At 39.0% G+C, this 25,089-nt stretch overlaps 1 protein-coding gene across 4 annotated transcripts in view; it reads right to left on the bottom strand.

Annotated features, from left to right (window-relative positions):
- Positions 1–25,089, bottom strand: part of map4k3a (mitogen-activated protein kinase kinase kinase kinase 3a) — a 295,830-nt gene that overhangs the window by 133,483 nt on the left and 137,258 nt on the right. For all 4 annotated transcript variants that reach the window (XM_059986423.1, XM_059986424.1, XM_059986425.1 and 1 more), the window contains exons 4-8: positions 18,727–18,791; positions 17,103–17,158; positions 16,350–16,397; positions 9,416–9,458; positions 7,886–7,958 (exon numbers count right to left, since the gene is read on the bottom strand). In XM_059986423.1, coding sequence (XP_059842406.1) covers positions 7,886–7,958; positions 9,416–9,458; positions 16,350–16,397; positions 17,103–17,158; positions 18,727–18,791 — 285 coding nt within the window. The remainder of the gene's footprint in view (positions 1–7,885; positions 7,959–9,415; positions 9,459–16,349; positions 16,398–17,102; positions 17,159–18,726; positions 18,792–25,089) is intronic.

Raw genomic sequence — 25,089 nt, 5'->3', positions numbered from 1 at the left:
TTTGTTGAGGTTGCCTAGTGTATCTGATGCAGCCTCCTCCAGTCTGGTGAGACCTAATGTAAATTTGGGGACCACTTTGTCAAGACACCTCTGTTCCATCCTCCAAAAGTGGAACTTCCCAGTAGCCAAACAATTTAAATCTTATCCCCATTCCAGTTCCTACATGTCAGTCCACAGCCTCCTCTTCAGTCGCAATGAGGCCACTCTCAGGGTGCAGGAGCAACTCCTCATATTCTGTTTGGGTAGCCTCCAACCTGATGGATTGAACAGCCACTTCTCCTTCCAATAATTTATTTTTTCTCCCCCTCTTCTATTCCCTACTCAGGCCTCTTACCTCTTCCCTTTACCTGCTTATCACTTCTGCCCTTTCTCTCAAGGTCTACTCTCATTTCCTATCAGATTCCTTTTTTTCAAGCCCTTTACCTTTCCCACTCAACTGGCTTCATCTTCTAGCTAATCCTCGTTCCCCTCCTGTCCCTCCATGTTTTTATTCTGGTGCCTTCCCCCTTCTTTTCCAGTCCTGAACAGGATTTTGGCCAAAATATCAACCATTTCCATAGATGCTGCCTGACCTACTGAGTTCCTCCAGTATTTTGTGTGTGTTGCTTTGTGTGCAGCAGCATAATCTCATGTTTACAATTTACAATGACCAATTTACTATTAACCAGTGTGTCTACAGACTGTGGGAGGAAACTGGAACACCCAAAGGAAATTCGCGGGCTTACAGGAAGAACATACAAGCTTCGTGCAGATAGCACATGAACTGAATTCCGAAACACCCTGAGCCATAACAGTTTCGCGATAACTACTATGCTACAATGGCATATAAGACCAACAATTTCATCTCAACGAAGAAGCAATGCATAAACAGGGCATACGTTGTCTTTAGGTATATAAAATCACCTCTCCCCTTCCTATTATCCAGGCGCACCTGACACTCTTTACAGGTGAGGCATCTTCCAATCTAATGTACAATACAATGTGATCACCTTCACATTGCAGTACAGGTGATAACTTTGCAAAGTAGTTGCACTCAACCTGTAGATGTCATCCCCAAAACTCCTTAGTTGTCACTTGATTTCTCCATCCATTATTACTTGGACATATTTATCTGTGGCCCCTGCACTGTTATAACAAGGTCCAACACAAGCTTGAGAAACAACATGTCATCCTGTTAGGGCAAGCTACAGCCTTTTGGACTCTAATATTACAATCCTGTGCAAAAGTCTTAGGCACATGTAAAAAATTCTGTGAAGAGAAGATGCTTTCAAAAAAATGAAGAATTTCTAAATATCAAAAAATGTACTACAAAGAGCAGTAAACTGTAAAAACCTAAATCAAATCAATATTTGGTGTGACCACCCTTTGCCATTAAAAGTGCACTAATTCTCATTGGTGCATTGCCGTGCAGTTTTATAAAAAAAATCAGCTGATAGGTTGTTTCAAGCATCTTGGAAAACTTAACACATTTCTTCTACAGACATTGGCTGTCTTGCTTGCTTCTGTCTCTTCAGGTAATCCTAGACAGCCCCTGAGATCTGGGCTTACTGGAGTCTATACCATCTGTTGCAGAACCCCTTGTTCGTTTTTTTTGCTGAAGACAATTCTTTATGAGCTTGCTCGTATATTTGGAATCATGGTCCTGCTATAGACTGATCAGACACCTCTCTGATGGTATTGTGTGATGGATGAGGATCCGCATGCACTTCTCAGCATTGCGGATTCCATTATTTCTGACCAGATCACCAACTTCATTTATAAAAATGCAACATCAAATCTGCAGAGAACCTCCGCCATGTTTCCTGTTGGCTGCAGACACTCAGCCATGTAGCACCCTCCAGGTCTTCGACCAACAAACAGCCTCCTGTCTGAGCCAAAAAATTCAAAATTTGACTTGTCAGTCCAAAGCACCTGCTACCATTGTTCAGCCCCACCAGTCTTTGTGTTTTTGTGCATAGGTGAATCTCCTGGCTTTGTTTCCACTTCAGAAGAAGGGCTTTTTTGGTAGCAACTCTTCAATGAAGACCATTTCTGACAAGACTTCTCCAAAATATAGAAGGGTGTACTTGAGTTCCAGTGGTTTTTGTCAATTCAGACCTGATAGCAGTGCTGGACGTCTACCAATTTAGAATGGACTTCAGTTTGACGTATCTCTTGTCTGCTGCACTCCATTTCCGTGGCCAACCATTGCATTTCTGGTCCTCACCCTGTCAGTTTCTTTGTGCTTCTTTAGAAGTGCTTGGACAGTACATTGAAACTTCTGTCTGCTGCAAAATTTCTGCTTGGGAGAGATCTTGCTGATGCAGGATAACCACCTTGTGTCTTGTTGCTACGCTCACTCTTGCCAAGGTGTAACAACTCATGATTTGAAGGTTAAATTGTCATATCAGCCACACCCTAACCTTTTAGCTTGGTTGCCCTTCGCCTGATTTGATTCCTTCTACACCCATTTCTACTTCAGTTAATCAGTTTAGTTCATTCAGCTCATTATGTCATAGAACATTACATCATCCTGTTGTTATATTTGTTTAATCATGCACTGGCTATATACCTCCAAAGTAATCAAGTTGTTATTTGAAAAGTGGCCCATTACTTAAAATGTTATTTTCTTTAATGAAATACAAAGATTTCTCTTACATTTAACTTTTTGGAAAATGAATGTTTGGAAAAATACAATTTGCTCTGTTCTATGCACACAAATACAGAAGGCAAAAAGTAAACATTTATAAAAAAATTTAGGGGTGCCTAAGAATTTTGCACAGTACTATAGATCCAAAGTTCAAAGTAAATTCTTTATCAAAGTACATAATACGTCACTACATAAAACCCTGAGATTCATTTTCTTGCGCACACACTCAATAAATCTAATAAACTTAATAGAATCAATGAAAAACCAGACATCAACAGGGCAGACAACCAGTGTGGAAAAGTCAATAAACTGTGCAAACACAAAAAGAAAGAAAAGAAAAATAAACAGTTCAGTGATGGGGCAAATAAAGTTCAGTGAAGATATGAAGTTATTCTCACTGGTTCAACCTGTTAAATAGCTGTTTCTGAACCTGGTGGTGTGGGTCCTGAAGCCCCTGTGCCTTCTTCCTGATGGCAGCATCAAGAAGAAAGCATGAGCTGAATTGGGTAATGGGGGTCCCTGACGTTGGAGGTTACTGTCCCACGACAATGCCCTGTGTATATGTGCTCAAAGGAGGGGAGGGCTTTACCCATAATGGAATGAGCCATATCCATTACTTTTTTTTGTAAGGATTTTTGTTTAACATAATTGGTGTTTCCATACCAGGTAGTGACGCAACCATTAATATACTACTATAGAAGTTTGTCAAAGATTTAGATGTCATGCCAAATCCTTGCAAACTTCTGAGGAAGTAGAGGCACTGCTGTGCTTTCTTTGTCGTTGCACTTATGTGCTGGGTCCAGGACAGATCTTCTGAAATGATAACACCAAGGAACTAAGTTTTTGATCCTCTCCATCTCTGATCCTCCAATGGGAACTGGCTCATGGAACTTTGGTTTTCTCCTCCTGAAATCAATACAGCTCGTTTGTCTTGCTGACACTGAGTAAGAGGATGTCGTTATGGCACCACTTACCAAGATTTTTAATCTCCCTCCTATGCTGATTCATTATCGCCTTTGATTTGGCCTATGACAGTGGTGTCGTCAGCAAACTTAAATATGACACTAGAGCTGTACTTAGCCACACAGCCTTGTGGTACTCCTGTGCTGATGCAGAACGTGGAGGAGATGTTGTTTCCAATCCAAAACAGCTGGGGTCTACAAGTGAGGATATCGAGGATTCAAATGCACAAGGCGGCACTGAGGCCAAGGTCTTGAAGCTTATGGATTAATTTTGAGTGGATGATAGTACTGAATGTGAAGCTTTAGTTGATAAAGTATCCTGATGTATGCATCTTTGCTGTCCAGGTGTTCCATGGTTGAGTGAAGAGCCAATGAAATGCTATCTGCTATGGACCTGCTGTGTTGGTTGGTAAATTGGAGCAAATCCAAGTCACTTCTCAGGCAGGAGTTGATATGTTTCATCACCAGCCTGTCAAAACAATTCATCACAGTGAATGTAAATGCTACTGGACGATAGTCACTGAGGAAAGTTAACATATATTGCTTAGGCACTGGTATAATTGAAGCCTGCTTGAAGCAGGTGGGTACCTCAGACTGCTGAAGTGAGAGGTTAAAAATCTCAGTGAACACTCCAGTCAATTGAACAGCACAAGTCGTTAGTACTTTGCCAGGTACCCATCTTGAAGGATGCTCTCACGTCAGCCTCAGAGTGAAATCTCAAGGTCACTGAGGGATGTGAGAATTTGTGATGGTTCCTCCATGTTTTAATGATCAAAATGAGCATAGAAGACTTCCAGCTCACTTGGAAGCGAAGCCCTGCCACAAATGTAGGGCATACTTTGTTGATTCAAGTTTAGTCCAGAATTGCCACTTTGCCCGAGATGGCTTCCTGAGATCATACCTGGGCCTCTTCTAACTTTCTTAGACACCAAGAAATGCCACTGATCTGGCCCTCAGCAGATTGCAGATCTAATTGGTTCATCCAGGGTTTCTGGTTGGGGAAGACTCTGAATGACTTCGTAGGGACGCACTTGTCGGTGACACCTGCGTACAATGCTCCCATCATTGACATCTTCTGGATAAACCATGAAACCATCTATTTCATTTCTTTTATGTCTTTTATGTTTGTTTTTCATCTTGAATGTGATTCTGGAACTGTTGGGGCCTGTGATTTGCAGTCTGGAGATCATTTGGGTGTGTCTCTGAGAGGATTCGAGAAGGCAGAGGCAGCGTGCACAAACCTCGTGGCAAGAAGACTGTGGGACAGGATATGACCCAATGTTTGACTCCATTTTGCCAATTAAACTTTCCATTGTTCACCGATTAAAGAGGTAAGGGAGATTGAAACAGAGGCCAAAGCAGAAGGCGAGAGTCGGCTACCTGTGTTTTGATCACTGGTGGGATCACTCCGCTGCCAGACAGGGGAGACTGCCTTTTGATCACTGGTGGGATCACTCCGCTGCCAGACAGAGGAGACTGCCTTTTGATCGCTGGTGGGATCACTCCGCTGCCAGACAGGGAAGCTTGTGTGACCTGTCGCTGTGCCCAGGGAAAACTCAAGTTTTGTGTATTTTGGATCATGAACTTGGACTATGGCTATTTTCACAGTCTTATATTCTGTTTTTTTCACCCGATCTTTCTTGTTTTTGTGTGTGGAGAAGGAGGATTTGGGGGTTGATGCGCCTGATCAGGATTTTGTTCGTCCTTTTGTGCCGGGGGTGGGGGGGGGGGGGAGGGGAGGGTGATGATCGTGCTGCCATTCTCTTCATTTCTTCTCTCTTGGTTTCATAGCTATCTGGAGAAGAAGAATTTGAGAGTTGTATACTTTGATAATAAATGAACCTTCAAAGTCCATGATAACCACAGTGTATTGATTCAGATCCACTGACTCGAAGCTATCCTGTAGCTGCTCCTTTGCCTCCCATGACCATGTCATCGTTGTCCTAATCTCTGGAGCCTTGCTCTTTAGTGTCCACCTGTCGGCAAGTTGAAGGACAGCCAAGTGATCAGATTTGCTGAAATGCAGTCTGTGCATGGAATGATAGGCATCCCTTGTCCTAGTATAGCAGTGGTCTAGTAGACTTCTGGTGCTACAAGTTACATGCTGATTGTAATTGGGCAGATATTTCTTCAAACAAGCTTGATTGAAATCTCCAACTATGATAATGAAATGCGTCAGACAAACTGTTTCTTGTTTGCTGATGGCATCATGCATTATTTCAAGTGGTATTAAACTGCAGTCAGGATCATTGAGGAGAACTCTCTTGATGAATAGAACAGGTAGCATTTGATTATTATGTGTTCAAGGACTAGGAACATGAGTATGACAAAACCATCACATCAGAGCACTAGATTTTAACATGAAATACACTCCCACTTTTTGCCATTTCCGAATCGGCAGTTCGATTTATCCTGTGTATCGAGAAGCCGTTGGGTCTGATCACCGTATCTGGCATATTCTAAGTACTATAAAACACACCAATTCCTCATTCCCCACAATACCCTTGAAGTCCTCAATTTTGTTCTCAAGTGACTGCACATTTGCCTTTAGGTAACTTGCTTTCTCTCCACCAGTATCAGAATTGGCCATTGCTGCCAGTCATTCACCTGTTTTCATTTTCCACTGGTATGGTGCGGGGCATGTCCCATATAAGTCAACAACACATACACAAAGAAGTGTCATGTGCTTAAATTGCCACATTAACTCATTTGTTCTCATCCTATCAGAAATATTCCCTTTACTGTACACATACCTCTACCCAACCTCTATTACTGAAAGCTAATTAGCTTTCTCTTTTCTCAGACCCGAAATATTAGCTGCGTCTCTATCCACAGATGCTTCCTGCTCTGTGGAGTGTTTTCAATATATTTTTTTTTATTAATGGAGCGAAACCTTGGGTTTGTCCAAAGAATCGCTCATGCAAATCTCTGAAGGCTCATCAACAAGTGCATACGGTATCAAATAATCCTGCTGCAGATTATAGCTCATTATTTTCTAGAAATTTTTATCTTGTTAACTTTCACACATAAAGAGAACCAATACAGTGGTACAGAACAGAGCAAACTTCCACACTTGATATTGGCAGTCGTCACAGGCAGCTTTAAATTATTGGGTGGTTGGGGGTGGGGGGGGGGGGAAGAGAAGCTGAATCTATTCTGGCTTGGAGTGCAGAAATCTGGGCCAAGGTCCCTTTCTGACAAACTTGTTAACAAGGGAAAAGGAAAAAACAAACACAAAGAGTAGTACAATTTAAAAAAACAATGAAAAATGATCCATGCATAGAAATGGCCACCTCATCTTCATAGGATGTGATTAATTTATCCATTTATATTATATACCTTGAACTAAAGATTAATAATACATACAAAATTGGAGTTGACCACAGAGGCTGACCAGTTTCATACTATCCAGTTTGACTGCAAATGACTTTCCACATTATGGCAAATAAAACAAAAATAATGTACTGCTAAAGAATACTTCCAGGTTTTGTAAAACATTTCAAAGATGACTGTCCTTCAAACTACATCACCCAGATCAGGTAATTACCAAGCTCACCAGTACAATATAAAGCAAGCATTCAGCACATTTTATCTACTCACAAAGCCAGCTAGGACACTGTCTTCATTAGAACAATTAACAATTCCTAATTAATTAAGATGGTAGTTGGGATGTTCAAGAGATGAAGGATGTTGAATAAATTGCCTTCTATGAACACATTCTGATTTACCTTGAAGAATGCTCAGAAAGTCAGTGAGCCAGAAAAATGAAGACTTCCCTGATCTGCTGCCAATCTAAGATCTCATAGTACATGCCTTGTTAATACAATTTAGATTCAAATGTGAACAATAAACTTCGAATAAAAACAAACATTTGACCGACAAGAGAATCAGGGGATGCAGGGAAAGAGTGAGAAAGTAACATCAAGTTCTGCAATAGATCAGCCTCAATATTATTAAACACGATTCAAGAAGGCACTTACCTATTCTTGTTCCTCTTTCTTACTTCCATATAAAAGAAGAATGTAAAAATATTTGATAACTAGCTGAAGAATAACTTTGGAGTAAATAGGATACCACGGGTGCTGAAGAACGAGGAAGTACTAAACTTACTAACTTAATTTATGAATCTTGAGGTCAAACACTGGGATATATCAAAATCTATATAAGTAAAGAGAAATCAATTTCTGTAGTCGGCTGTAAATTTTAACATATCCGCTGTGCTTAATTATCCCTACAGCATTAACACCTCATAACCACAAATAAATAAATCACAAATAGAGGAAAATGACATTACCAATATGGAGTACCAATAAACGATTTCCTTTTTGCTATAGTTGCAGTAATCTGTGCAGAAACTCCAAAATCAGCTGTAATGCAAAAAGCAGGATAACAATTGCATTAAAAGATGTTCCATTTGTGATTTAACCTGTTTCTAGTCTTTGCATCCTTCCTTGATGTGCCAGTGCCAAGGGTCTACATTTTAATTGTTTCACTCAGGTCCTTTCTGCAACCAATATGATATCAGGTCATTGTGATACCTCTACTTCCTCAGAAGGCTAAAGAAATTTGGCATGTCCCCATTCACCCTCACTTATTTTTATCAATTCACCATTAAAAAGACATCCTTTCTGGGTGTATCACAGCAAGGCATGGTAACTGCTCTGCCCATGACCACGAGAAATAGCAGAGGTGAGGACACAGCTCAGCACAACACAGAAACCAGCTTCCCCTCCATAGGCTCTGCCTACACTTCACACGGCTTCAGTAAAACAGCCAACATAATCAAAGATCCCGTTCAACCCAGAAATTCTCTCTTCCTTACCCCTCCCATCAAGCATAAGGTACAAGAGCCTGAAGGCTGAAAGCTTCTTTCCCACTGCTAAGAGACTGTTAAATGGTGCCTAGTTTGATAACATGGACTCTTAACCTCACAAGCTAACCTATCATGGCCTTGCACCTTACTGTTTTGTCTGTACTGCACTTTCTCTGTAACACACTATTCTGGATCATGTTATTGTTTTCCCTTGTACTAACTCAAAGTACTGATATTATGAAATGATCTGTATCAATGGCACTCAAAATAATTTTCACTGTACCTATCATTTTTATTTACCAATTTGTGATACAGTACTGTGCAATAAAAAGAGTACAATGCTTTTCTACCTCCATTCACTTCTTATTGAGAAACCCAAGTCACATAGAATTGTAGGTATGCAACAAATATTTTAAGGGACTTGCAAACAAAGGCCCTTCATTAAAATCTGTCTTTTATTAAAGCTGCAATTGTTATAGTGAAACAAAACAAAACTCCCTTTGCACTATAAATTTAAACAGGGAATTACTGGAACAGCTCCATTAAACCAGAATGAATAGACATTCAGACCAAGATATCTGAAATTTCATCCCTTAATCTTTCTCTTTTTGCCTTCAAGAATAATACTTTTGGTCATCATGCTATTTCACTCAGTGACCAATTTAGTGAACATTCCTGTGACTAAGTGTTTTACAAATAAGTCATTCTATTGTAGATTTATAAACAAGTTTAAATCTTTTTTTCAATCCTGACAGTTTAGATCTTTTCAAAACCTGGCTTACAATTTCTGTTCCACTCTTCCTGATCTGCTTTACAAATGCGAGCATTCTGATTTTCCAATTTCCTTTTATCCTTCGACTTCTTTACTCTCATTTTTAAACCTTGCATTTGGAATAATATTCGTGAATATGAACAAGCCACAATATGTAATTCCATTTACATTAAAAATTTGCAATAGCCAGTAACAATCATTAATAATTTATTAATTCTGAAAAGAGAATATATTCTTACCTAATTTCACATGGCCATTATCTGTCAGAAGAATATTTGCCCCCTTAAATGGGAAAATGTAAAATTCAATATACTAAATATTTTGCTTACATATTTAATATCATATAGTTAGTTTCCAACTAATATCAAGTAATTGTATTATTATAAACAGAATTACACATTTTTACAGAAATTTCAGGGTGTTAGTTGTTTAATAGTTCGTTGATTCACGGTAGCAAACTAAATGGACTACAAATGTACACATCACATTCAAAACACTGATGTTTCCTTTATCCACAAGTGTTCCTTAACCTGCTGAATTTTTCCAATACTTTGTTTTTGCTTCAGATTTCCAGCATCTCTTTTCCTCCCCCTGATTTTCTTATCATATCATTTGTTCTTAATCAACTCAGGAATGTAAAACAAACATACATGGGAAACAAAATCACTGCAATTGTTGGGCATCTAAGGAAGTACTAAAAGCAAGTTAGGCAGTAGCAGATTCTAAATTGGACCAAAATATCAATAAAAGTCTAAGCAAGAATATCAAAGCATTTCTCCTTGATAAAATACAACATTATAATTAATATGGATGAAAAAGTATGCGACTTCAACATTCTGATTAAATCAACCATTGAAATTATCTCTACTTCACAATAGAGTCTGACACTTTACAAACTTGGTTACAAAGCCAAGGCCCTTCTCATCCATGTTGCGACCATGAATGAGTAACACTATTGTGGGACTGATGATAACAGGATTCCCTCTAAAGTCTTCCAACTTGACTGTACTACCTATCCAAACTACCATGTTTGGTTGTGTGGTACATACCAAAAATTGCTCTGTGATAATTTGTGTTTTACTCTTCATTATTTAAAATCCACTCAAACCCAACACTTTTTTCCCCAGGTACTGTCTTTTGCTCACATATTTCTCTTCCTCCAGAATTTCAAACTCCGTTATATTTCACCTTGCAAATGTTCCCCTGTACTCAATGCTCTGATGTCTGCCTTTAATTTACCTCTCTGTACAAACCAAATTCATCATCAGCCAATCTTTACTATCTCACCTGGCTTCTAATTCTATCATCTCAATCTCTAGCAGCCAGCTTTCATTTCCACTTTAACAATCTTCCATGTCCACTCTTACGGATCTTTCAAATATCCCTCATAATGCCACTTTCACACTACCACCTATCCAAACTTTGTTATCCTACTCACCAGGAAACTTCAGCAGCTACTGATTCAATTACACCCTCAATCTCCACCAGAGAATTGAAAGTCTATATCACCAGCTAAGTCCACTCTCCTTCCTTGCACGCACTGTTCCTCCACCTTCATTGCATTAATTCAGAACCCCAGATTTTCTGGATTATATAAAGTATCACTTACAGTTTCTAACTTCTGGCAAAACAGCTCATTACTCCAAGATCATTCCATAAAGATAATCCTTAAATACTTTTCATCCCTCCTAAACACCTGCTGAAAGCACTCCCCTGTAATCTTCTCACTTTCAGCATAAGAAAAAGCATGGGTCTGCTTGCACTGAGATCATCTGCCCAGTCACCATTTTTCATCAAAGGCTGCTTTGCCTTAAGCATGCATCTTCCCCAGATTCTCACTTCTCCCTCATTCTTCCCCACCCCCATCTCATGATCTCTCCCAGCTCATATGCACATGACCTACACTGTGCGCGTTCCACATCCTCTAAGCTGGCCATACGACTTCCATTCCGAGTTTCCATGTTGTATGATTTAGATAATGGTTCACTTTGTAAATTAATAGTGCTTCTCAAATGTAACACCTTTATCATTTCTCTTTTGATGCTTTCATTTGTGTCATACATTACTTCATTTTCAACCTGCTCTTCTTCTACAATTGTGCCTGTATCTTCTCAGATCAGTGTCCACATTCTCTGTAACTGCCTCCCTTCTCTTCAATCTTTAACACAGTTGAAGATACATACAATCATCCTCCATTGTCTTTCCAAATGAAATTCCCGTTTCATGGTTCCACATTCTGTCTACAACGAGATAAAGACCTCCTGCCACTACTTCCATTTCGTCAAAGATCTAGTCTTGAATTCACCCATTTTAAACCTACAAAACTTTTGGCAGCATTATCAGAAAACAAAACACCAGAGTCCTCATGAGCACCAATGTCATTCAGCCCTCTCTCAGTATTGTTTGCAGCCTGCTTGTGCAATAACCTACTTTGCATAAGCTGTTAGTTTCCCCTTAGTAATCAAGACTAAGACACTCAAACAGCACTCCTCTTTCGTCATTTCCATCAACTTGTCTCACCACAGTCTCATAGTGAAACTACCTTTATATACCTCAGTTTCTTATTAATTCCTGCAGAATCTATTTTAAAAAGCTTGTTGACTATTTAACTACTGGAGAAACAGCCAAGGTGGTAACAGTGAACAGGGGTTAATAAAATTCAGCAGTTTAAAAAATTTATTTACTCAGTGAGCTTCCACGTGTTTATTGAAATAAAACAGAATTCCTGAAATAATGTATTTGTGATTCCATTGTATTGTTGCGTTGGATATACTGTAGATATTATTGTACCCCCCCCCTCCCCCCCAGACAGCGTGTTTCTATTTCTGGGTCACAGAGAGGCCATGAGATTCCCAACAAAATGCAACAGACCTTTGTTAGTCAACATTCCTCTGACAACAGCAAAGCTAAGAGACAAATTTTGGAAAAGGACCAAGTGCTGGGGAACTGTGTAAAGTGCTGCTCTGGGAGTTAGGAAAGGAAATTGAGTGAACAAATTAAAGATGGGCATTGGAGAAGTCTGCTCAAGCCTTTGTGTATGCACTATGGGGAGTTAAAGTTGTCCATCAACATTAGCATTATTATCAAGTTGTACCGTACAAAGTTTTAAGATTTCCGTGACAAGATATGGCTAGCTAAAGCATCACTGTTCAGAATTTGCTGCTGTTAGAATTAATAAATACAATGATTTAAGTTCATCCAGGTCAAGTTAGGTATATAGTACCACATAACAATTGATTAGATGTTAAATAAAATTCAGTTGCAATTATTGTATTTCATATCCTATTTGTATTTAGGTTCTTTCTAAAAATTCAGTAACTAATTTACTCCCATAACACAGCAATTTTTTTTAAATCTCAGGTGAAAATTATTATATATCAACCTTTTGAAATATAAACTCTATCCATAAAACACAGACCCTCCATGCTCTTATTTCATAGCATGCTTATCCAGTTTATCTTTAAATACAGCAAGATTATTTGCCCTAATCACTCCTTGCTAATTATAATTTTTACATTACTGTTTCTTCTTGGTTTAAGAGGTGTCTTCTAAATTCCTCATTGTACTTATCAGTGACAATCAGGAACACCCACTGGTGGAAAGATAGCCTTAAGCCTATCCAGGAGATTATTACATAGTTTTAAATAATTCAGTCGGGTCATTCTGCATCTCTCCCATCTCGACATAAAATAGTGACACATACAAAATGCTGGAGGAACTCAGCAGTTCAGGCAGTATCTATGGAGAGGAATAAACAGTCAATATTTCAAGCCAAGACCCTTCATCAGGATTGGAAAGGAAAGGGAAGAAGCCAGAATACGGAGGTGGAGTGAGGGGGAAGAGGACTAGCTAGAAGGAGATAGATAAACCCAGGTGGGTGGGGGAGTGGGTTTGAAGTGAGAAGCTGGGAGGTAATAGATGGAAAAGTTAAAGGGCTGAAAAAGAGTCATAATAATAATGATGATAATTATTATTAACACAGAGTCTGAATACAAGTATAATATTATCCTTGTAAAGCTCTCTTTTTTTAAAACAACTTATTAAATGCTTTATGTTTCAATTAAGATATTCATAACAGAGGGAAAACAATAAAAGTTCACAAAATTTATTCCTGGAGTAGATTATTTATTCTATGAGGGAAGACTTGAAGGAAATTTATATTAGGCAAGAAACGGTGTTGGATAGACTGTTGAGTCTGAAGACTGAAAAGTCCCCGGGACCTGATGGTCTGCATCCCAGGGTACTTAAAGAGGTGGCTCTAGAAATCGTGGACGCATTGGTAATCATTTTCCAATGTTCTATAGATTCAGGAACAGTTCCTGCTGATTGGAGGGTGGCTAATGTTGTCCCACTTTTCAAGAAAGGAGGGAGAGAGAAAACAGGGAATTATAGACCGGTTAGCCTGACGTCAGTGGTGGGAAAGATGCTGACGTCAATTATAAAAGAGGAAATTACGACACATTTGGATAGCAGTAGAAGGATCAGTCCGAGTCAGCATGGATTTATGAAGGGAAAATCATGCTGGACTAAGCTTCTGGAGTTTTTTGAGGATGTAACCATGAAAATGGACAAGGGAGAGCCAGTGGATGTAGTGTACCTGGACTTCCAGAAAACTTTTGATAAAGTCCCACATAGGAGATTAGTGGGCAAAATTAGAGCACATGGTATTGGGGGCAGAGTACTGACATGGATTGAAAATTGGCTGGCTGACAGGAAACAAAGAGTAGCAATCAACGGGTCCCTTTCATAATGGCAGGCTGTGACCAGTGGGGTACCGCAAGGTTTGGTGCTGGGACCGCAGCTGTTTACAATATACATTAATGATTTAGATGAAAGGATTAAAAGTAACATTAGCAAATTTGCTGATGACACAAAGCTGGGTGGCAGTATGAAATGTCAGGAAAATGTTATGAGAATGCAGGGTGACTTGCGCAGGTTGGGTGAGTGGGCAAATGTATGGCAGATGCAGTTTAATGTGGATAAATGTGAGGTTATCCACTTTGGTGGCAAGAACAGGAAGGCAGATTACTATCTAAATGGAGTCAAGTTAGGAAAAGGGGAAGCACAACGAGATCTAGGTGTTCTTGTACATCAGTCAATGAAAGCAAGCATGCAGGTACAGCAGGCAGTGAAGAAAGCTAATGGCATGCTGGCCTTTATAACAAGAGGAATTGAGTACAGGAGTAAATAGGTCCTTCTGCAGCTGTACAGGGTCCTGGTGAGACCCCACCTGGAGTATTGTATGCAGTTTTGGTCTCCAAATTTGAGGAAGGACATTCTTGCTATTGAGGGAGTGCAGCGTAGGTTCACAAGGTTAATTCCTGGAATGGCAGGACTGGCATATGTTGAAAGATTGGAGCGACTGGGCTTGTATACTCTGGAATTTAGAAGGATGAGAGGGGATCTGATTGAGACATATAAGATTATTAAGGGATTGGACACGCTGGAGGCAGGAAGCATGTTCCCGCTGATGGGTGAGTCCAGAACTAGAGGCCACAGTTTAAGAATAAGGGGTAGGCCATTTAGAACTGAGATGCGGAAAAACTTTTTCAATGCAGAGAGTGGCGGATATGTGGAATGCTCTGCCCCAGAAGGCAGTGGAGGCCAAGTCTCTGGATGCATTCAAGAGAGAGTTAGATAGAGCTCTTATAGATAGCAGGGTCAAGGGATATGGGGAAAGGGCAGGAAAGGGGTACTGATTGTGTATGATCAGCCATGATCACAGTGAATGGCGGTGCTGGCTAGAAGGGCCGAATGACCTACTCCTGCACCTATTGTCTATTGACTAAGGAAAGCACACCCTGTACGCCAGCAGTTTAGAAGAAAGAGAAGTGACCTAATCAAAACATGCACAATTCTGACTGTTTGACAAGTTAGATGCAAGGATGAGGTTTCTCCAGTTGAATTCCATGGAACCAAATAGAACAATCTCAAAATCAGGGACGGATATAAGCCAAAACTAAATTCTTTCACACAGAGCAGGGTGAATCTTTGGAATTCTTTACTCAACAGAGTAAATGTGGAGATTCAGTCACTAAGTACATAATAAGGGGATAAGGATCAATGTGAGAAAATAACAATGAGATAAGAGTAGCCATGATCTTTTAAACGGCCTATTCCTCTATTCCTTTGGTTCTATATCGCTTTCACAGAATGTCGATCATAGATATGTGTAGCTTTCCAAAACAGCATAACCAGTGACTGATGCATTTCAGTTCGATCATCTGAGATATTAATTCCAGTTCCTTGTTGCGCTTGAAAAAATACAAGAATGTTCGTTGTTAATTTCCTGATTTATGCAACTGTATGTCAACCCCCTTCTACCAGATAACCTAAGCAGTACGTGGCCTCTTCAAGCTTTCTATCCTAATGTAACATTGACTGTGCTCTATTTTGAAACTTAATTTGATAATAACACTGCTTACTCATAATCATTTTGTATTTTGTTGCTTATTTCTTTAGCAAGAACTAAGCCACCAATTACACTACTGAGTACAATTTCAAATTATGCTTCTGATTCCAGAGACAGGTCGTTTTGTAAATTGAAAATGGCCATGTTACAGATACAAGTCAATGCATAACACCATTTCAACGTTTGCCTGTTTAGGTTGCTACCTTTAGCTCCTATTCTTTCCAACTTGCCTTTAATTCTGCAAGATATGAGAAATGACGACTGAAAGAAAAACGTTTCTGGAGGTTTGGCATGAAACGACTCAAGCAACTTAATGAGTATTGTGGACCAACTATTTTGGGCTTTGCTCTCCTAATCAACCATTGCTCAAATCATTTGATAAACTCTAATTGGAATTGAAAGTTCAAGTACAAAGATTAAATGGCAAACCCTGGGAGTACTGGAAGTGTCATAGCTTGTGAAAAGCCACCTATCTTCTGAGCAAACTTTGAGGTCCAATATTGAATATTTATATTAACTTGGCAAGGTGAATATAGAAGTGGAGGAGACAGTCAGAGGCAACATTACTCCAGAGAATTATGGAGAATCACAAGCGGCGATCTAGTACAAGAGATTTTAAAACTTATACTCTTGCAACATTCTACTTTAATCAAGTCAGTAATATACAGAAATTACAGAAATGAAAGAAAACTTGGCATGCCTTGCAATAAAAATTGATCAACAACCATTCAACAAAAGTTATCAACAATTCATTTTTTTACCTTTATGTCTCTGTGCATTTTTCCTTTGCTATGAAGATAATATAAACCCTAACAAAAAAAGAATATTTAATGAAGAGTGTATTGTTATCATTTTCAGCTAATCAAGCAGATTTCAAGATATACTTGAATATTGTTATTGATGAATGGAAATGCAAACTGGGATATTTATTCTATTTAACAGATTCAAAAAAGCCCTTAATGATTTTTATTTCAGTTAAGAATTTACGGGGGCTGGGAACAAAGCCTTAGAAATAAACCCAGCAGTTTAGGTGTGATATTAGTCAATCATCTTCCCTCAACTAGTTGAAATCAAGAACAATTACCCATCACAATCATTCCTCCCTCGGGAATAAAGTCCTAATCTATTCAAACGTTTCCCTATAACTGAGGTCCTCATGTCCTTGCACCATCTTTTCCTATTACAAATAATCAAGATCTTGTTTAACTTAGGGTAATTATCACTTTAGGTACTATGGAAAAGTATAAGAACACAGGGAATCAAATATGACCAATTCTTTCTTCAGTGTTGTAAGGCAGGATATTAGATACATAAACCATATCCCCTAGTTAGATGAAGGCAATTATACTAGCAACCATCCTAATTCTAAATGAGATAAACTAGCAGATAATCATTCATCTTGGAACTTTCCAGGCTGGAGTCCACCATACCAGACTAAAACTAAACAGTTGACCACCATTCCAAGTGAAATTAGGAACTTCAGAAAAAATTATAGAAAGACTCAAATAAGTTACCTGTAGTGTTTCTCTGCACACGTAAGCTATCTGTAGTTCTGATAAAGGTCCTGTCACTTTTTAAAAAAAAGCATAATCAATGTATGATAGTTTAAAATCATAAAGCATGCTCAATTACATTCAAACATCTCTAAAAATTATAACATGAAAGACAAGGCTCTACATTTAGTGTATTTGCTTCATTTAACCTTGCCCCTTTTCAGAATCCGATATGTCAGCTCATCCATCCTCTTCCACCCTGTATCTCTCCATTTTAAATGAATTAGAAAGTCTCATCCCTTCCTAAATGCTTGACAATGACCATTAATTGAGTGGTTTAAAGTCAGAATGAAAAAATCTTCTTCAGTGATCACATTTGATGAATTGTCAGATCTGTTACATCCACTTCCAGAACTTTGACAGAGTCAGGAACAGTTATTACCATGCAACCATCAAGTTCCTGAACCAGCATGGATAACTTCACTCACCCCAACACTGAACTGATTCCACAACCTATGGACGTACTTTCAAGGATTCTATAACTTATGCTCTCAAAGTTTGGTTGTTTATTTATTACTTTTTTTTTGCAGTTGGTACAATTTGCTGTCTTTTGCACATTGGTTGATTGTCCGTCTTTGTTGTGAACAGTCTTTCATAGATTCTATTGTGTTTCTTTGTATTTACTGGGAATACCTGCAAGAAAGAGAGTCCAGGAGGTTCACAAGAATGATTCCATGAATGAAAGGATTAACGTATGAGAAGCATTTGATGGCACTGGGCCCATAATCACTGGAGTTTAGAAGAATGGGTGGGGGGGGGGGGGTCCTCATTGAAATCTGTCGAATATTGAAAGGCCTAGATGGAGTTGATGTAGAGATGATGTTTTCTAAATGGGGGAGTCCAGGACCAGAGGGCACAGCCTCAGCATACAGGGTCATCCATTTAGAACAGATGAGAAAGAAATTCTTTATCAAGGGGGTGGTGAATCTGTGGAATTCATTACTACAGATGGAGGCCAAATCATTGAATATATTTAAAGCAGAGATTGATAGGTTCTTATTTAGTCAGGGTATCAAAGGTTACTGGAAGAAGGTAGGAGAACAGGGTTGTGAGAGTAGACTCAATAGGCCGAGAGGCCTAATTCTGTCCTGTCTAATGGTCTTATAGCCTAAAAATGAATCTCACAGTAGTATATGGTGGCACGTATCTATTTTGATAATATATTTACTTTGTACTTTGAAATCCATACTGCACACTCTCTGGGGTGTCAGGATTATAGCACCATAGAATTTTCAACAGTTTTTAAGTAATGAGGTTTATAAAGTTGAGTACCAAATTTGTAACAACAGCAATCACTTGTTAATTTACTGAAAATATTAAGCAGGATTGCAAAATAAATATTTACTAATATTAAAAAAAACAGCTCTCAGGCACAAAATGTGATTGTATAAAGGAATATGTAAAACATACCATACTGTTAAATTTGATGAAAATTATGTTTCATAAAAATTATATTAGAGCTCATTATGAGCGAATAAATAATGTCTTGGATGTGGAGTTTTCATTTGGGAAAAAACATTTGTAATTTTCACACACTTCTATTTATTATTCAAGCATCATTTTAAAAATAGATTTGTATACTCACCATGATAAATATCTTGTAATGACCCACCACCACAAAACTCCATACAGATCCATAACTTGTCGCGTCTGAATTAAAGGAAAAAGACAACTCCATTTCTCAATTCCAAACAATCATACCCCTCAAGACTTTGCACACAGTCATAAAAAGCAAAAGTTTTTACTACGGCTTTAGGGAGCACTTCTAGTATTGAAGTCTTAAGATCCAGCATTTCTTTGAAATAGTTTCCTAGGGTCTGGGATGACACCTTGCCCACCCTTCAGCTGCAGTAACATTAAAACATGGAATACACAAGTACAGCAGAGTAAAACGTTGTGTATATACATACTCAACTATCAATCTAACCCTCCATTTCTCTTACATCCAATTGTCTAAGAGTCTCTTAAATGTCTCTATTGTATCCACCTCTACCACCAATCCATCTATGCATTCCAGGAACCTACCACCCTGTGAAAAAAAATCTTCCTCTAATATGTCTTAAATTTTCTTCCACTCATCTTAAACACATGCCCTCTAGCCAGTGCTGCCCTGGGAGTAAGGTACTAGCTGTTCACACTATGCATGCCTCTCATAATCTAATACACTTCTGTCAAGTCACCTCCCATACTCCTTCGCTCGAAAGAGAAAAGCTGTAGCTCCCTGAACATTTCCTCAGAAGACATGCCCTCTAATCCAGACAGCACCCTCTCTAAAGCTCTCACATCAATAACATGAGGTGACAAAAATTTAACACAGAACTTTGAGTGGTCTAACCAGAATTTCATAGAGCTGCAACATAACCTCACACTCCTGAACTCAATCTCGACTAATGAAGGCCACTGCCCCATGCCTTCTTAACCTGATCACGTGAAGGTGTTGGGGATCTGGTCTGGAGGGGCCGAGGCGTGCAATAAGAACTTGCAGGAGCTGGGTCAGCAGGAGACCCTCATGGAGTGAGTACTGTTTTACATTCCCTCCATAACCTTTACTTTTTTTAACCTTTGATCACCTTTATTCAACTTATTTTTACCTACACCAAAAGATTCTTGCTATTTTTTTGGACTTATCGTTAAGAGTTTATTGTGAATTTTTGAAGATATGTACTCAGAAATGGCTCTTAGATCTAAAAGACGAGAACCTGGGCGGAACCCGAATGGTAATGGAAAGAAGCAAGCTCATCCGCAACGCACTGAATTAACTTATGAATTGTTATTGGAGGTTTTGGATAAAAAATGTGATGAACTACAACAAATTTTTAAACAAGGTATAAAGGCTTTTCAAGATAATATGGATAAGACGGATTCAGTAATTAACCAGCAGCAAGTTCTTATCGCATCTCTGCAAGAAGACGCTCGGAAACGAGATTTGATAATTGAAAAATTGCAACAGGACTTACTTTCGCCCACTAAACTGGTGGAAACACTTAAAGCCAAGTGTTGATTTTGAGAATCGGTCCAGAAGACAGAACCTACGTATACTTGGTCTCCCGGAAGGTATCGAACAAGGGGACCCCATGAAATAATTTGCTCAACTTTTAAAGCGGGGGTCGGCAACCCGCAGCTCCGGAGCCACATGCGGCTCTTTTACCTCAGTGCTGCGGCTCCCTGTTGCTTTGGGAAATAATTGGTCAGTATTTAATTAAAATGTATTTTATGTTAGTTTGTTAGTTTTTGAAATGTAATTCTAAATTTGAAGATTATGGTGATCTTGTACAATCTAAATAAGACGTTGTGGCGACCCATTTCCTGGCACATTGGAACCGGCTCACAATTAGCCAGCGTTCAGGCTAAGGGAGATAGCCTACGGGGGTTTGTGAGTACGTGTCTTTTACAGCATCCGCGTCCATGGGGGCCAGGTTGAGGGAGGCTTAAAAGCAAGGCTGTTTAGTTCGAACAAAGTTATTCAACTGCAGTTTACTGACTGCGTGAGCACACCGCTACAACGTGTTTTTATCGCTATTATACGTCACCACTGCCAATACCTGACACCCGTCAGTGCGCGATTTCTTTAATTTTTCGATCCAAGGTAGGCCAACTATGGAGAATTCTAAAAAAAGAAAACTGACTGAAGAAAACAGAACGCTTAATGATACGTAGACAGATTCATTTGCTTTCACTGTTGATGAGACTGGTTTACCAGTATGCTTAACATGCAATGAGAAACTAGCAAACAACAAAAAGTCAAATGTTGCAAGGCATTTCCAGAATAAACACGCAGCCTTTGCTCAAAAATATCCGGATGGAGATGAGAGAAAAAAAGCCGTTTCGGAACTGATGCGGAAGGTTTATCTGAGCAAAAATCATTTCAAGCAATGGATGAAGTCCGGAAAACCAACGACATGCGCTAGTTATATTGCCGCTCAGGAAATAGTCAGGCACGGGAAGCAGTTTACAGATGGTGAATATATAAAAGAATCTTTCATTAAGATTTCAGAACATCTATTCACGGACTTTAAAAACAAGAGTGAAATTGTGCAGAAAATCAGGGATATGCCCCTCTCTGCAAAGACTGTCAAAGACAGAACCATAAAAATGGCAGAAGACAACACAAGACAGCAAATTAAAGACATCAATTCAGCTGTGGCCTACTCAATTGCCTGTGACGAGTCTAAAGATAAAGGTGATATTGAACAAATAGCGCTGTTCTGCCGGTATGTAAACTCTGCCGTGCCACAGGAAGAACTGATTGAGTTGATACCTCTAAAAGACCAAACACGGGGGGAGGACATCTGTGAGGCTGTCTTGAATTGTTTAAGAGCCAAAGGAATAAAGACTACCCACCTGGTGTCAGTAGCTACTGATGGGGCACCGAACATGACGGGAACGCACAAGGGAATTGTGGCTTTACTGCAGAAGTCGCTGGACAGAAAGCTGCTGATTTTTCACTGCATCTTGCACCAAGAGGCACTGTGCGCTCAAACATTTCCTCCGGAATGCACAGAAGTAATGGATGTTGTCATTCAGATTGTCAATAAAATAATGGCAAAAAGTTTAAATCACCGTCAATTCCATTAGTTACTGGACGAGCTGGAAAGCGCATATTCTGATCTCCTGCTGCACAACAAAGTCCGGTGGCTGTCCAGAGGGGAGGTGCTGAAACGCTTTGTCGCGTGTCTGGAAGAAGTGAAAACTTCTGGGCAGCAAAGGGCTGGAAAAGCTACACTTCATGGTAGACAAGACAGCGCACCTGAACACGCTGAACACAGCTCTTCAGGGGAAAGGACGTACAGCCCTACACATGTTGGAGGATGTTTTGGCATTTGAGCGCAAGTTGACAGTGCTTGCCAGAGATTGACAGAAAGGCACTTTGTCTCACTTCCTCAATTTGAGAGAGTTCAAACAAGGTCACGACATGATAAATTCCGAGTATTTACATTCTGCAATCATCGCAATGCAAACATCGTTTGGGAAACGCTTCTGTGAGTTCAGAGAGGAAAAAAACACATTATCCTTCCCGGTCACTCCCCTAAGCATCAATTCATCTCTACTGAATACGACTGCATTGGCAGGTGTGAGTAAACCTGATCTTGAGATGGAACTGGCCGACATACCCGACAAAGACATATGGGTGTCCAAGTTTAGACGCTTGACAGCAGACCTTGAAGATGTTGCCCGTCAGAAGGCCGTTCTTGCTCAGAATCACAAATGGAGTGATACTGAAAACCTCCCAAAACCAGACAAACTTGTGTTCGAAACATGGAATGCTATCCCCGACATTTATGTAAACATTAAAAAGTATGCGCTTGGAGTCCTGTCGATCTTTGGATCCACATATGTATGTGAGCAGGTGTTCTCCAACATGAACTTTATTAAAAACAAACATCGCGCACGCCTCACAGATGACAGCTTGCGATCCTGTGTAAAGATGAAGGTGACGTCATACAGCCCTGATGTGCAGACGCTGTGCGCTGAGGTCCAGGAGCAGAAATCCAATTAACCAAGTATGATAAATATTTTAATTGCCTATTGTTTTACGTATATTCATATTTTTTCATTGTTCATTGAAATAGTCCTTTTATTTTTCAGGTTGACAGCTGGCTGACGTTATTTTTGGTTTGCTGCTGGCGGAAAATTTAAGTTCAGTGTTTTTCATAAATACAAGAAGGACTCAAATAGACATTGAGTATTTTACTTAAAAGTAACCTTCAACCCAACGTCTTTTTTTCGGAGTTCAATATGTTTTTGTTGCATGCAGAAATGTAATTTCGTTTTCTCTGCAGGAGTTCATCAATTTCATAAATGCAACACATTATAGTTTGTTTATACATAGCATAAAGGCAAAAAAAACGTTGTATGCAGTGTTATTTCATTTTAAATGTCAAACGGGTTTTGCGTCTCCCAGTGTTTTCTTTTCCCAGTGGGAAACGGGTCCAAGTGGCTCTTTCAGTGGTAAAGGTTGCTGACCCCTGTTTTAAAGGATGCGTTCCCGTCTGTATTTCCAGATAGCCCCCCCGTTACTTGATCGTGCTCATAGAATTATGCGCCGATCACAGAGTGTTTCAGCTAAACCTTCGGTTGTAATTGTCCGGTTTCATTACGTACATGATAAAGAGCAACTTATTTGTGTGGCTCAGCGTGTAGGAATGGTTAAATTTCAGGATCACTATTTCTGCTTAGTAGAAGACTTTAGTCCAGAAGTAATGAAGGCAAGGCTTCTTTTTAAACCTCTGATGTCTGAATGTTATGAGAAAAATCTAAAACCTGCGCTCTTATACACTGCGAAGCTCAAAATCGCACCGCCGAACGCTCCATGCCAGATTTTCCTTTCTACATCTGAAGCGAGAAGTTTTCTGAATGAGAACTTCCCTACTGCTACGGACTCTCATCCCTAATAAATGAGTGATTTGGATCGTGTAAGATGGTTTTTGATTCCTCAAACCAGATTTTGTTTCTGGCTATTGGTGTAGGTTTACTCTGTACTTTATACTCAAGTTAAAGTGTTCTTTCGTCATATTAATCGGTTTGTTTTATACACTTTAACCATTATACTATATCACTGACTATTATTGTTCCTTCGAAGGTGTATTTTTAACCCTTCGAAGGTGAATTTTTTTTTACCCAGATGGTGGTTTTTTGAAAAAACATTTTTTGTGTTTTTTTTTAAGATGGCGCTATTATTTTTCTCTCGTCTTCTTCCTACAATGCATCGCTTATCACAGTTTAAATATTTTTTGGTTTGTTTGGGTTTTAACCCGATTTATAAGTTTTTAGTGATTATATTCTTTTCGGTTTTTTTTACAACCAAGTATATTAAGAAGTTTGGTTTTAGTATAGTGATCATAATTTTTAAAGTTTGGGTGGATTTTTTTTATATATATCCTTTATATACGGAGTGGTCTTCCGCTGATATGGGGGTAGAGTTAGTTTCATTTTTTCCTTTTCCCAGCCTAATTTTGGCTGTCGTTTTTTTCCTCTCTTTTGAGTGGGTGGGGGGTGGTCTTTTTTCTAATTCTATATTTCCTTTACCAGTTTGTTTTAGTTTTTTCATTTGGGCTGTTTTTGAACTACAAATATGTCTACGATGTCGTCACTTCCGGGTCCGCTCTTTATTTTTGTTCCTCTTCCGGGTGCATGAGTTTATAATTTGGTTAACCCTTTTTATACCAAAGGGTTGATTTTAGAAATATGGCTCAGACCATTAATTTTGTGTCTTGGAATACTAATGGTTTAAACCATCCGATTAAACGAAAGAAGGTTTTCGAAGTATTCCAAAGACTTAATGCTCATATCATTTTTGTACAAGAAACTCATGTAAGGAAGGAGGACAATTATCGCTTTTTTTTTTAGGTTTTAGCGGGGTGAACAGTACCATTCGAATTCAAATGCCAAAGTAAAGGGAGTTTCAATTTTTATTGACTCCTCTATTGCATTTGTCCAACATGATATCTGTTCGGATTCGAATGGTAGATTTTTGTTAATTACAGGCTTACTTTGTAATAAAAAGGTTGCTATGGTTAATGTTTATGCTCCAAATGTGGATTGTCCTGATTTTTTTAAGTCCTTATTTACTTCTTTACCTAATCTAAATGAATATAAGTTGATAATGGGTGGTGATTTTAATTGTTGTTTAAATCCTTTGATGGACAAATCTATATCTACTCAGACTTTACCCAATAAGTCGGCCACTTGTATCAACTCTTTCATGACTGATAATGGAGTTTTTGATATTTGGAGATTTCAGCATCCTAAGGACAAAGAGTTTTCTTTTTTCTCACATGTTTATCATTCTTATTCAAGATTTGATTATTTTTTTTACTGACTCTTGTTTGATTCCTTCAGTAAATGGTTGTGATTATGATATTATAGCTATTTCTGACCATGCTCCATTAAAACTTTCTATTAAATTTATGGATACAGTTCCTAATGCTAGACAATGGTGATTTGACTC

Source organism: Hypanus sabinus, chromosome 12, assembly GCF_030144855.1.
Source record: "Hypanus sabinus isolate sHypSab1 chromosome 12, sHypSab1.hap1, whole genome shotgun sequence".
Classification (NCBI taxonomy): Eukaryota; Metazoa; Chordata; class Chondrichthyes; order Myliobatiformes; family Dasyatidae; genus Hypanus; species Hypanus sabinus.
The sequence above is the reverse complement of the archived record's forward strand: the minus strand, read 5'-3'. Positions and strand labels throughout refer to the sequence as shown.